This window comes from Myotis myotis, unplaced genomic scaffold, assembly GCF_014108235.1.
Source record: "Myotis myotis isolate mMyoMyo1 unplaced genomic scaffold, mMyoMyo1.p scaffold_m19_p_7, whole genome shotgun sequence".
Lineage (NCBI taxonomy): Eukaryota > Metazoa > Chordata > Mammalia > Chiroptera > Vespertilionidae > Myotis > Myotis myotis.
In genome coordinates this window covers 11,725,014-11,737,894 of record NW_023416379.1, presented here as the reverse complement: position 1 = coordinate 11,737,894, position 12,881 = coordinate 11,725,014, and the positions used below count along the sequence as shown (strand labels likewise).

The window sequence follows — 12,881 nt, the reverse complement described above, 5'->3', positions numbered from 1 at the left end:
AGGGTGACATAGAGCGTTTGCCAGAAGTGCTCAGAGGGAAGAGGCTACTAGAGAGCAAGGGACATTAAAATGCAACTCTCTATGGAAAGAGGAAGTAAAACATGTGGTTTCAGGGGTGGGAGGTATGAGAAGTAGGTGGAGACGTAAATGGAAGGCAGGCTGTTAAATCATTTGTTTTCCTTTCTGTTCTTTGCCACGTAGGTAGCTTCTGAAGTGTACGATGCTTAATTAATTAACGCATGCTCCTTTAATTCTTGGCAAGGGAAGGAGTGTAGCTAAAGTGCAGTTAACCTGGATTCCAAGGGACCCTGGGAGCTGGGGGAAGGAAGGTATAGTCTGGGTCATCAGGTGAAGCAGACTGTTCTAGCTCAGGCTTATCTGAACACATATCTTCAGCTGGAACTGGTCAGGCATAGCACTCCAGCGAGTGAAAAGGCCCCAGGACTTAATTCTTTCAACTCGTGCTAATCATTGACTCAGTTTTGTTTCTCAATTCTTTTCTCCTTCCCAACTTGCTTCCACCCCACATTCAGCTCTTTTAAGTCTCTGGAGATTTTTGACAACTTTTTTCTAAAATATTTATCCTATCTGTATGCTTCCACATTTAATTCTAGTTCATAAGTTGGAAGTGGGGAAAATAACATTTGAAAGTCCCTTAGGAAAACAGCTAACGGGTAAGACTTAGGGATCAAGAGTTGCAGCTCATAGATATCTTACCTTCTGTCTATCACTTATTTTGACTATTGGTAAAAGTATTTCACTTATGTTACCTTTTCAAGAAAACAGGACATTGTTTTCTATCCTATTTAAAAACGTACGCCCTGTACATGCTTCTGCTTACTGTGTCACCATTATCTCTTCTAGTTCCTGAAACTGCTCCTCTCATTAGAAATATTGAGAGCTCAAGTCCTGACACCGTGGAAGTCAGTTGGGCTCCACCCCAATTCCCAGGCGGACCTATTTTGGGTTATAACTTAAGGCTGATCAGCAAAAATCAGAAATTACATTCAGGAACGCAGAGAACCAGTTTCCAGTTTTACTCTACTCTACCAAATACCACCTACAGGTAAGAACTAAGTGGTGCAAGGAAAACGACATCGTTTAAGTGTTCTTTAGAAGTCCCGTTGAATCTGTACTGTTGGGATGAAGTTGTGTTTTTCCTCAAGCTTGCATGCTTACTAGGTCACACATCTTAAACAGAAACATTCTTGAGTATTTCTGTTATAGTCAGAGGATCCTTATAAATATGGGCTAAATAAAAGACATCATAAATACCATGACTTTCATTTCTTCATTTAATTCAACATAAAACAGTAAGGAGGTGAAATTCTGTTAATGGTATTTTGTATTAACTGTTAGGGGTTATTATTTTATTATTGTTAGCTTTTCTAGCATTTACTAAGTCCCTCTAAATTAGGGTAGGAATGGGGTCATGCAGATAGCAGAGTTCAGTGTTTGACCTCTGTGGCCCTGAACTGTTCTATGGGAAATGCAAACAAGGATGTGATTGATGGTCATTTAGTGCCCAGCACTGGCACCAAGTAACTAGATACATGCATTGTCACATTGTCCTTTAAATAGAAACATGATTGCTCCTTCTATTTTTATCTCCTGTTCACACCGTGCCATGTAAAACACATCTCTCCCAATTGTTTTTGGACCAGGTTTTCTATTGCAGCAGTAAATGAGGTTGGTGAGGGGCCAGAAGCAGAATCTAGTATCACCACTTCATCCCCAGCAGGTATGGCCCAGCGCCGCTCTCTGTGACACAGAACTTGAGGGGGTGGCGAGGGTGGGTTCAGACCTCAGAGGTCCTAGGTCATCTGGTGTTCCTCCAGACCTCCCTCTTCTGCCCAGATGGACACTGTCTTTTTAGTACTTGGTAAGCTTTCAATTTGATGTACAGAAGTAAGTTGTTAGATGGAAAGGTTTCACATTAGAATTTAGGAATTTAAAGCGTAAAATCAGAAAATTTAGGGATTCAAAAATGGCCTCAAGCAAATCCTTGGTTTCAAGTAAAATCACTAGTGATTGTAACACATTTACACACTTAGGGGTAATACACGATCTTTCTGCCTCAACCCCCATTATATATTTTGCATCATTGTCATTTAATACATAGCAGATATCTTTTCTCCCAGTCTCCTTAAGGTTTTCAAATATACCTAGACTTAATAATCTCCATGTTACCACTCTGAATATCCAATCTACCAAATTAGCTTTTGTTATTTTATAAGTACACTTTTTTTGGCCTTTGGCATTTTATATATATAAATATATATAAACATATAAATATATATATATTTTATTGATTTCAGAGAGGAAGGAAAGGGAGAGTGAGATAGAAACATCAATGATGAGTGAGAATCATTGATCGGCTGCCTCTTGCCCGCAACCCGAGCATGTGCCCTTGACTGGAATCAAACCCAGGACCCTTCAGTCCACAGACTGATGCTCTATCCCCTGGGCCAAACCAGCTAGGGTGGCCTTTGGCATTTTAACAATTGCCTAGAGAGACTGAACACTTATTGCATGATGGCTAGGTGAGCAAAATAATAAATGAAAATGCTTTCTAAGAAGCACCAGAAATATTTAGGAATCTAAATAGGAACTCAGTGAAATAGTTTTGAATAACACACAAAGGTCCAGAATTCTCGGCGTCTGTGGTCTATTTTCCCTAGAGCCCATTGGCTGATTGACTGCCCTTACCTAACAGCACACACCTATGCCCGTGGGCATTGAATGTCACCTATCTCCAGCCTTTGTTTTCTTTGGCTGTTACTGGACTCTAGGAAAGGAGAGGTATTTTGGCTATGCAAAAAACATGTCCAAAGGGCAAGTTAAATATAGAGCAGGCTTAAGCTTGTCGTTACTGTCATTATTGCATAACATTTATTAATTGCCCTACAAGTGTTCACCAGCACACACTTCATCAGTCTCCAATAGAACGGGACATCAAGCAGCGTTCTGCTGTCCTCAAATTTCCTTCCTCCAAAGACTTTCCTCCTGCCTCAGGGGGAGATATTGAAGACAATATGAAGACAACCAGTGCATGCGTGCGTGCGTGTGTGTGTGTGTGTGTGTGTGTGTGCGCGCGCGCGCGTGTGCGCTATGTAACACCCACTCTGGCCTGGGCTGGACCACCTCCACCAAGCAGTCAGATCCTTATGGCTGACCTTAGTGAGCTGAACTTCTCTGGCGGCAAGGCTGTTGAGAATGGCGATACTCCATGTCATGTTATTTTGAGGGCACTTAGAGCACATACACATACAACCCACTTGGTTGGCACTGTACTTGCTATCCCAACCCTAGAGTCATGTGATTTACACCACAGTTGAAAGGCCCCAGTGCCTTCAGAGGAAATCTGACCAGCCTCTTTCAAGTGCTCGTCCCCTTGCTTTGGAGGGTGGCATTGATCTTCTTGTGTTGATGTGTATATGGTTGGGGCTGTCTCTGGACATCGTGTTGTCGTTTTAGTTCAAGAAGAGGAACAGTGGCTCTTTTTATCCAGAAAATCTTCTCTAAGAAAGAGATCTTTAAAACATCTAGTAGATGAAGCACAGTGCCTTCAGTCAGATGCTGCACACCATAACATTACAGGTCAGTATAGTAGAGAGAAATATTTCCTTCGTGTGAAAACAAAGATCCAGGTTGATTTCTCTTTTAATTTCTTCATGAAAAATTAAAGAACTGAGTTATCTTTTATGTAAGTTTTCTGTCCGGTGCTATAAAATAACGCACATGCGTTTGCATGGTCTTCTAGGAATATCAGTTCATGTCCAGCAGCAAGTTGTTTATTTCTCTGAAGGGACTCTCATATGGGCCAAGGAGGCTTCCAACATGTCTGATGTGTCTGACCTGAGAATTGTTTACCGAGGTTCAGGATTGATTACTTCCATCTCCATCGACTGGCTTTATCAGAGAATGTATTTCATCATGGATGAACTGGTTAGTCTGAGAGTTTAAAGTAAATAAGCAGATACTGATATTAATATATATATTAGATGTATTTACAAGTAAACATAATTTTTCATTAAATAAATATTCATTGATTATTTACTACTAGAGGCCTGGTGCACGAATTTGTGCATGGGTGGGGTTCAGCTGGCCTGCCCTGATGGGGGCCCATCAGGCCGGGCCGATGGGGCCGGGGAGTGGAGGGGCCACCCGTGGTTGACCAGCCAGCCCCACCCCCTGGTTGAACTCCTGGTCGAACTCCCGGTCAAGGAGACAATTTGCATATTAGCCTTTTATTATATGGGATATTTTAGACACTAGGTTAACAATGAATCATAGATCTGCTCTATAGGATGGTCTAGACCAGCCGTGGGCAAACTACGGCCTGCGGGCCGGATCCGGCCCGTTTGAAATGAATAAAACTTGAAAAAAAAGGCCGTACCCTTTTATGTAATGATATTTACTTTGAATTTATATTAGTTCACACAAACACTCCATCCATGCTTTTGTTCCGGCCCTCAGGTCCAGTTTAAGAGCCCATTGTGGCCCTCGAGTCAAAAAGTTTGCCCATCCCTGGTCTAGACTTTACCTAGTACTAGTCCTGATCTACCATTAAATCATCTTTATTGGTGATTTTTCAGAGCCATGAGTTTATGCTAATGATAATTCATCTCCCATATGATAGAGGTGGTACATGCATTATAACTAGGTGGGCCTACCCATCATGGTCAAAATCAGCTGCAAGCACTTTGAATTATATAGTAATCAGTGTTGACTTTAGGTCTCTGGAAACCAGTATTACTGAAATCTTTGAGAAGACACAGTCTTGAGGTGTTTCAAGTTTCCTCTTTGAAAGGATAGGCTTATCACAGTCACTATGGCTCGAAGTCCATAAACTTGGGTTAGCCTAAGTATTAAAAATAGTTGAGTGCCTACCAAAGCCAGGAAAATAGGTACTTGTATTTAATTAGTGTCAATAGGATACAAACTCATTAGGGCATAGGAATTAAAACGGAGTTTTAGGGCATTTTCATGTTTTCAAAAAGTGCTCAGTGACCAGCACAATTCTAAGCACAGAACAGATGCCCAAGAAATATTTGTTGGTGAAATTGAATCCAAACAGATACTAATCCTATTGCTGGAATTTTGATTCTCTAGGTATATGTTTGTGATTTAGAGAACTGCTCAAACACTGAGGAAATTACTCCTCCCTCAGTTATTGCACCTCAAAAAATTGTGGCTGATTCATACAATGGGTAAGTGGATTAGTCTTGTAAATATGAATTCTTCCATGGGTAAGAAACTTTGGGAAACTTGCTTAATAATGAAACATTGTCACCTCAGAAGAGCCCATCTATGTATCTTAGCTCAAATTGAAATAAATCCAGGTAATGTTTTCATTCTGTAGAGCCAGGAGGGGATTTCTTTCAAACTGGATCCACAACTTCTCTAGTTTTCCCTTTCTCATTCACAGTAAAATATGGGTATATGTGAAAGACCGCTTGTCTGGGGCTCAGGGACCTGGGTTCTAATACTGTCACTATTTTATGGTGCAATCCGGGTCTCATTGCCCCCCTCCATGCTCCCTGCAAGAAGCCCTTCCATTTCCGCCTTTCATCGCACTCTTTCTTTTGCTGGGCAACTCAGCATCAGTTCATTTCTTCAGTCTGGTTCTTAAACCTATGAAGAGGCTGATTGATCAGAATGCTGCCAGCATCTACCTTAAGAGACAAGAATTGACGGTTAAATACAAGTAAAACTTTCCCATTACAAATAACTATTTTTTCCTTCCCTACAAATGGGGGATGGACACAATTTTAGCTCAGGTGTGCTGCTATACTGAAATAGGACCTCAAACAAGTAACTTCATGCCCGTGACCTTTATTTTATCCTTCCATATGGGGATGACTTCCCCAGCTGGGTTATTTTGAAGATGGAATGAGGTTCTCACTGTGAATATATTTTGTGATCTCCAAATGCACATAAATGTGCAAGATGAAAGCATAGAAAGTTATCTTGTAATTTATTTCTTAACTATGGCCAGATAATTATAGGTTAGTAACTAATAAGCAAGGCCAATGTTTGTAAGATTAAACATTTTTCTTTCCTGTAGGGATAAAGTTATTTTCATTTTTTTAAAAAGTTCATACAACCTTTTATTGTTCTCAAATTAACCTTCATGAATAAAAGATTGCTCAATATTGATTTAAAATCAAGCCTTTCTCTTCATATTAATTCATAATTTTCTAGATATTTATTTTAATATCCTAGGTTTGAAAGAATCACTGAATTACAGAAAAAATTTTAAAAAAACCCTTGGATGTAAGGCAGGTCCTTTGGACTCTGAATCTTATTTTTCTCATTTGTAAAAGTCTGAAATCCTATTAAGTGTACCTTTGTTGCTGGCAGTTACACAAAAGGACTCATTCTGAGGACAGTGAACTTCGCCCACTAAATCACACCCTCAGAATGCATCTCAGTGAGGTCTTTGGTGGCTCTTTTCCCCCCATAAATAAAAGGTTGATTTCTGCTTAGCTTTTGAAATGTGACTAGAAATAATAATGATAATTAATAGTTATTAGACGCTTAATATGTGGTTTTAAGTGCATTACTTCAACAATCCATTTAATCCTTGTTCAACACTATGATGTAGGTGCTTTTAATATCCTAAGATGATAAATAGGAAAGCAAAGAAGAGGTTGATCTAGTAATTGCCCAAGATCTCACAGCTATTTTGGGATGACACCAGTACGTGACTTGCTACTCCGGGGCCTATCTTCTAATCATCTCCCCAATCAGTGGTAGACTTTCTGTAAAAACCAGTTGTAACTTTTAGCAACACTTAGGGAATGTACCTAAAGCACTCCAGATGTGGGAAAAAGTTGATTCTCCTGCTATTAAAAAAGGTCTCCTTTATGCTGTCATTTTGCACCATTGAATTATAACCTCACTGAGTGTGTACCTGCTATAAACCTTTTTCCTTCTTCCCTCATCCTTGCCTCACCCCCCTTTCCTCTCTATATTCTACCTCCCACACCCCAGCTCTCCTCACCTTTCTTTTCTTTGTCTTTCCTCTCCCACGTGGCGATGAGCTTTAGAAACATGCACTCATCCCTGCTTCAGTATAAAAATTGTCATCTTTGCCCCATAACTTTTTCCTTCTATCTACTCTGAAATCCCTAAACAATTTAAATTTGGGAAACAAAAGCAGGAAGTCAAGAGCCAAGGCGTTTCTGCTTTTTGCCTGCCACAATCTTCCCTTAGGATAAAGAGCGTAGGTTCATATCCCAGCTTGGAGTTTATATCTCAGGATAATGTTCTGGCACAGGAGTCTTGAGCATACTGATACCGATTTGGAATAGTCATCCGGAGAACACGAGTGGGACTGAATAGGATGAGGACAATGATTTGACAGTTGTAGCTTCGAACCCTGCCAACCCATGGGTTTGTGATGAGAAAGACTTGCTAAGCAAAAGTATATCTGTCTCCATGAACACAAATCCAAAATTGGCCACATTCAAATGAATAGTTTTATGTTTTAGTTAATATCCTGACAGATTTGATTATCAATGAAGTATTTTAGCGGTGTTTCTTTTTTCATTATTATAAATTCACTTACACTGCTCCCTCTATGTTTGGCTTCAAATTATATGAATTTTCAAAATTCCTCCATTGGCTTCTTTCTTCTGATTACTGGGTGGTCCTGCTCCCTTTTGCGGTATTTCTTCATGAGTTGTAAAATGGTAGCCCTACTACTGCAATTGTAAATATTTTTAAAAGCTTAGTCTACTAAAAATGCAAAGTAGCTTCACTAAATATTTATCATAAACTAATAACTCAGGTTTTAAAAAAGTGGTTGAAATGTTTTTGCTTTCTTCCATTTTTTCATTTATAATGCATGGGAAAGTTTATTGACAGAATTAGACTTAAAAATTTGTGGATTTTGGAGAAAAGTTTTTTATAATAAATAACATGTGTAGCTGTGTAACTTTTATATAATGTGTATTCCTTTAACAGTAGGTTCCATTAGAAAATCCTTAAATCCTTTTTGCTTTTAAATTCTGTGATTCTAAAAAGTCATGTATAGTGAGGATGCTAAGCATTAGAAGTGAGGCTGAAATTTTTCAGTGTTCCAACTTCTTACTTAAATGAATAGAGCATGTCTTTAGTAAATATCCTTACTCTTTTGGCCCTTGGGAAACCCTGTACTTATTAACTCCGGAAATACATGATTCTGATTGTACAATAGGATAAAGTAGTGGGTTGGGGAGGTTACTCATCTACCTTTGCATTGAGTCAAACCAGACTTCTTTTGTTCCCACGTCAGGTATGTCTTTTATCTCCTGAGAGATGGCATTTATAGAGTAGCTCTCCAGGTGCCACCTGGTCAGGACTCAGAAGCCATGCGTATCGTGGAGAGTTGCACATTAAAGGACTTCGCAGTAAAGCCACAGTCCAAGCGAATCATTTACTTCAACGACACCACCCAAGTCTTCATGTCAACATTTCTGGATGGCTCTGCTTCCCATCTTGTCCTCCCTCATGTCCCCTTTGCTGATGTGAAGAGCTTTGATTGTGAGAACAGTCACTTCCTTGTCACCGATGGCAAGGCTGTTTTCCAGCAGGATGCTTTGTCTTTTAATGAGTTCATCGTGGGATGTGACCTGAGACACATAGAAGAGTTTGGGTTTGGGAACTTGGTCATCTTTAGCCGGTATACCCAGCCATACCCCCTGCCGGCCCGCCCGCAGCAGCTCTCTGTGCTGTTTGGATCCTACCAGGCCCTGGTTCAGTGGAAGCCTCCTGCCCTCGCCATAGGAGCCAGTGAGTGCTCTCTCCCCAGCGTGGTCATGGCCTCAGTGGAAGGAAAGGAAAGGAAAGCTTGAACTGCTTGACATTCTCACTCGGTTTTGAGAGCTCATCTGTGATGATGCACTCATCAACCAGAGTGCTACTTAGCGCAAAAAGGAGTTTTGGCACGTTTAGTCTGCATTTACTAGTTTTGCATTGGGACGCTCTCTATGTTTTTCATTTATATCCCAACAGAATGGCTCAAACGTTTATTGAGTGTCTACTAGGAGCCAGGCACTGACAAGCTAGTCTGAATGAATATTAGCCAGGGGGTTAGGGCACTTGGGTTGAGGTTTTCTATCCATTATAACCTTTAATTAATTTGAACAACTCCCTAAAACTCTCTAAACCTGAACTTGTATCTCTGGAGAGGCAGTTTGTGTGGCAGGTAAGTAGGTGGGCTCTGGAGCCGGCTTGCATGGACTCAAAGGCTGGTCTTGCCATTTATTAGCAGAATGACCCTGGACAACTTAATTAGTTTCCACTATTGGAAGATGGGGATATTAATTCTTTCTATGGGATTGTCATATAGATTAAAGTAAGATGTGTAAGAAGAAAACACTTAGAACAATACCTAGCACAGAGGTCAGCAAACTTTTTCTATAAATGAAGGAACCAGGTATAAATATGTTCAGCTTTGTGGTTCATACAGTCTCTGATATGGCAACACTGTCTTTGTAGTGTAGAAACAGCCATAGATAATATGTAAATGAGCATCGGTGGCTGTGTTCCAGTAAAACTTCATTTACATAAACAGGAGTGGGCTAGATTTGGCCCCGGGACTGTAGTTTGCCAACCCCTAGCCGCCTAAGGTATTTAGCAAACATTGTCTATGTTCTACTTTAAGACAAAGTTAATTATGCCTGTTTGCTGTATATCACAAAGACAGCTACAAATGAATAAGCAAATTTTGGGCTTCTGGGAGAAAAGTGCTATGCAAGCACTAGAATTATATTAGAGATTCACCACAAGCATTTGCTTATTAGGAGCCTGGTTCCACCTGGCGGTGTGAGAGAGACCCCTCTGACAATTCTGAGCAGCCAAGTGTCCTCTGATTTGTTGGGAATAATGACTCCATTAATAAGCAAGATGAGTGGCATGGGTGGAATGGACACTGTTCTAGATATACCGTCAAACTAACCCTGATGATTGGGGGGTAACAGGTATTACTGCCCAATGACCCTTCCATTCAAGGTGAGGCTGGAGATGAATTTCCTCATGACCCTTTGTTTGCCCTTGCTGATGTCATCCCGGCCAGTAATATTGCTTAACTCTTCTGATTAGGCCCTTCCTCCTGGCAGAACTGGACTTACGAGGTGAAAATATCAACCCAAGACTTCCCCGGAAACACTCGCGTTTTCTCTAACATACGTGGGACCGTGCTGAATGTCCCCGGGCTGCAGAGTGCGACACAATACCAGGTTTCCGTGAGGGCAAGCTCTCCCAAGGGGCCAGGCCCGTGGTCAGAGCCCTCGGTGGGCACTACCCTGGTGCCAGGTGAGAAAATGTTCTTGATGTAGGGAGTGATTCTGACAAAGAAAGACTTATTCCCCGTGTTCCTTAAAATTAGTCACTTCCAATGTAGTAAAGAAGTTAGAATGAGGGTGCGATGTTCTCTTGAGTATGTTTATCTGAGATTAAGAAAACACATAAAGCACTGGGTAACATTTTATGTGTCTGGCCTGATACTGTAAACTTTCTAAAGATAGTTTGTGGGAAAAAATCCTTTTCTTCTCCTTCATGACTTTCTTCTTTCTTATGGTTTATTACACAATAGCACGCCTTGAGCTCTGAAGATCATGCGGAGAGAGAAGTTGAGGGGCTGCGAATTATGCAAATATCATCCTCTTGACAGAAAAAAAAGGGAAGATAAATGTACCATTTATACTGCTACTGTTAGCACAATTGCTTCTGGGTGCTCTGAATGGGAACATGGCAACCAATAGCCAAAGCAAAAAAAAAACACACACACACAAAAACAAATTCTGCCATGACATTGCTATAGAGGCAATATCACCATACATTTCTCTTCACATTCAATTTTAAATATTTACATAAAAATCTGAGAGTATGTTTAATATGCTATATAATTCTATTAAGCAGGCACAATTGCTCATACCTTCCACAGTATTTTTTAAAATGTTGATATTCTTTTACTTTATAAAGAAAATCTTAAGATGTGTGCCTTAAAAAGTGTGCTTTCTGTGATATTTCCTTCAATTTCCTTTTTTTCACCCAATAGCTACAGAACCACCATTTATCATGGCTGTCAAAGAAGATGGGCTTTGGAGTAAACCATTAAATAGCTTTGGCCCAGGAGAGTTCTTATCCTCTGATATAAAGAATGTATCAGGTAAATGCCAAGTCCCTTTACACTTGGAATGACAGGTTTCTACTCATTCCCAAGCTATTTGATAAATTAAAGAATCAAGCGTTTTGGTATTAGGTCAATAATGAAAGGGGGAAAAATTGACTGAACTATACTTCCAGGGACAGTATTAAGAAAATGTTGGTTCTCAAGTAGGAATGCTGTTTATTATTTCACAAAATGTGAGGTTACTTATTGATTCATGCCCATTTCAGGAACGCTTTGATATATTTCTCATGAATTTTAATCTATCAGTGTTGTCTCACAGTAACAACCTATCTTATTCCACTAAGACAGCTATGCTTCAGTAATTTATTATGAGTTGGCTATAAGACTGAAGCATGAAAAGGCTGCATGAAGATATAAACAAAGAATAAGAAAGGATTTCATGACAGAGGATTATTCAGTAATGGGTGGGTCATTAGAATGAAGAAAAGTCTTCATTCCAGGATGATGTGACAGTGACCTTGCTGGAAGAGGGCATCTTCTGTAACTACCTCAGTATTTGATCTATTTGTGTGGCCATTAAAAATAAACAGCATTTCTGGCCAACAAAGAAGTTGGGCTTAGGTCACAGGGGTGGGCAAACTTTCTGACTCGAGGGCCACAATGGGTTCTTAAACTGGACCGGAGGGCCGGAACAAAAGCATGGATGGAGTGTTTGTGTGAACTAATATAAATTCAAAGTAAACATCATTACATAAAAGGGTACGGTCTTTTTTTTCAATAGTTTTATTCATTTCAAATGGGCCGGATCCGGCCCGCGGGCCGTAGTTTGCCCATGGCTGGCTTAGGAGGTATTGTCTAATGGAAAGAATGCTTTGGAGTTGGCTTGAATCTTGGCTCCCTCTCTTTTCATTTGTGAGATCTCAGAACAGATAATCTCACCGAGTCTCAGGTTTGCCATGTCAAAAATGAGGATACTTCCTACTTCATAGCTTTGTTTTAAGAATTAAGTGAAACATGTAGAAGTACCTGGGACAATGTTTGGGAAAGAGGAGATGCTTAGTGAATATTAGTTCCTCTCTCTAGTTCCAGGGGTAAAGATTTCGAGGTAACATTATTGAAATATTCTTGACCAATCCCTGACGGTCTAGTGACTCTCTATGTTAGCATATGCTATTAGATTCGGGTGCAAGTGTGATTTCTTGACTTGCTCTGCTTGTGTCAGCACATATGAAAAAAATAACTTTTACCGATTCACTCTGTTTTGAGACATGGATTGGTATAACAACAGACTCTACTACAGTGACATGAAAGGTGATGTTCACGTGTGGCTGCTGAATGGGACGGATATCTCCAAGAATTATCACATACCCAACATTGCAGGAGCAGGGGCGTTAGCTTACGAGTGGCTGGGTCACTTTCTCTACTGGGCTGGACGGACATATGTGGTAAGTTAAAGCCTGGCATTCTGGAAGCTCTAGAACAGTGGTTCTCAACTTTCCTAATGCCGTGACCCTTTAATACAGTTCCTCATGTTGTGGTGACCCCCAATTTCATTGTTACAAATTGAACATAATTAAAGCATAGTGATTAACCACAAAAACAATATGTAATTATATATGTGTTTTCCGATGGTCTTAGACGACCCCTGTGAAAGGGTCGTTCGACCCCCAAAGGGGTCGCGACCCACAGGTTGAGAACCGCTGCTCTAGAGCAATGCCCACCCACTTCAGTGGCTTGAATGTTATTTTCATGATTT

General features: G+C 40.3%; 1 protein-coding gene and 1 long non-coding RNA gene across 3 annotated transcripts in view; one reads left to right on the top strand and one right to left on the bottom strand.

Moving 5' to 3' along the window:
* The window catches only part of ROS1 (ROS proto-oncogene 1, receptor tyrosine kinase), a 91,074-nt gene that overhangs the window by 20,934 nt on the left and 57,259 nt on the right, over positions 1 to 12,881 (top strand). For both annotated transcript variants that reach the window (XM_036317811.1, XM_036317812.1), the window contains exons 8-16: positions 865 to 1,066; positions 1,665 to 1,741; positions 3,478 to 3,600; positions 3,764 to 3,948; positions 5,116 to 5,213; positions 8,285 to 8,781; positions 10,093 to 10,305; positions 11,051 to 11,161; positions 12,392 to 12,570. In XM_036317811.1, the coding sequence (XP_036173704.1) occupies positions 865 to 1,066; positions 1,665 to 1,741; positions 3,478 to 3,600; positions 3,764 to 3,948; positions 5,116 to 5,213; positions 8,285 to 8,781; positions 10,093 to 10,305; positions 11,051 to 11,161; positions 12,392 to 12,570 (1,685 nt within the window). The remainder of the gene's footprint in view (positions 1 to 864; positions 1,067 to 1,664; positions 1,742 to 3,477; positions 3,601 to 3,763; positions 3,949 to 5,115; positions 5,214 to 8,284; positions 8,782 to 10,092; positions 10,306 to 11,050; positions 11,162 to 12,391; positions 12,571 to 12,881) is intronic.
* Positions 7,630 to 12,881, bottom strand: part of LOC118660415 — a 54,769-nt gene continuing 49,517 nt past the window's right edge. Inside the window, exon 3 of the long non-coding RNA XR_004968909.1 lies at positions 7,630 to 8,621. This is a non-coding gene — a long non-coding RNA (uncharacterized LOC118660415). The remainder of the gene's footprint in view (positions 8,622 to 12,881) is intronic.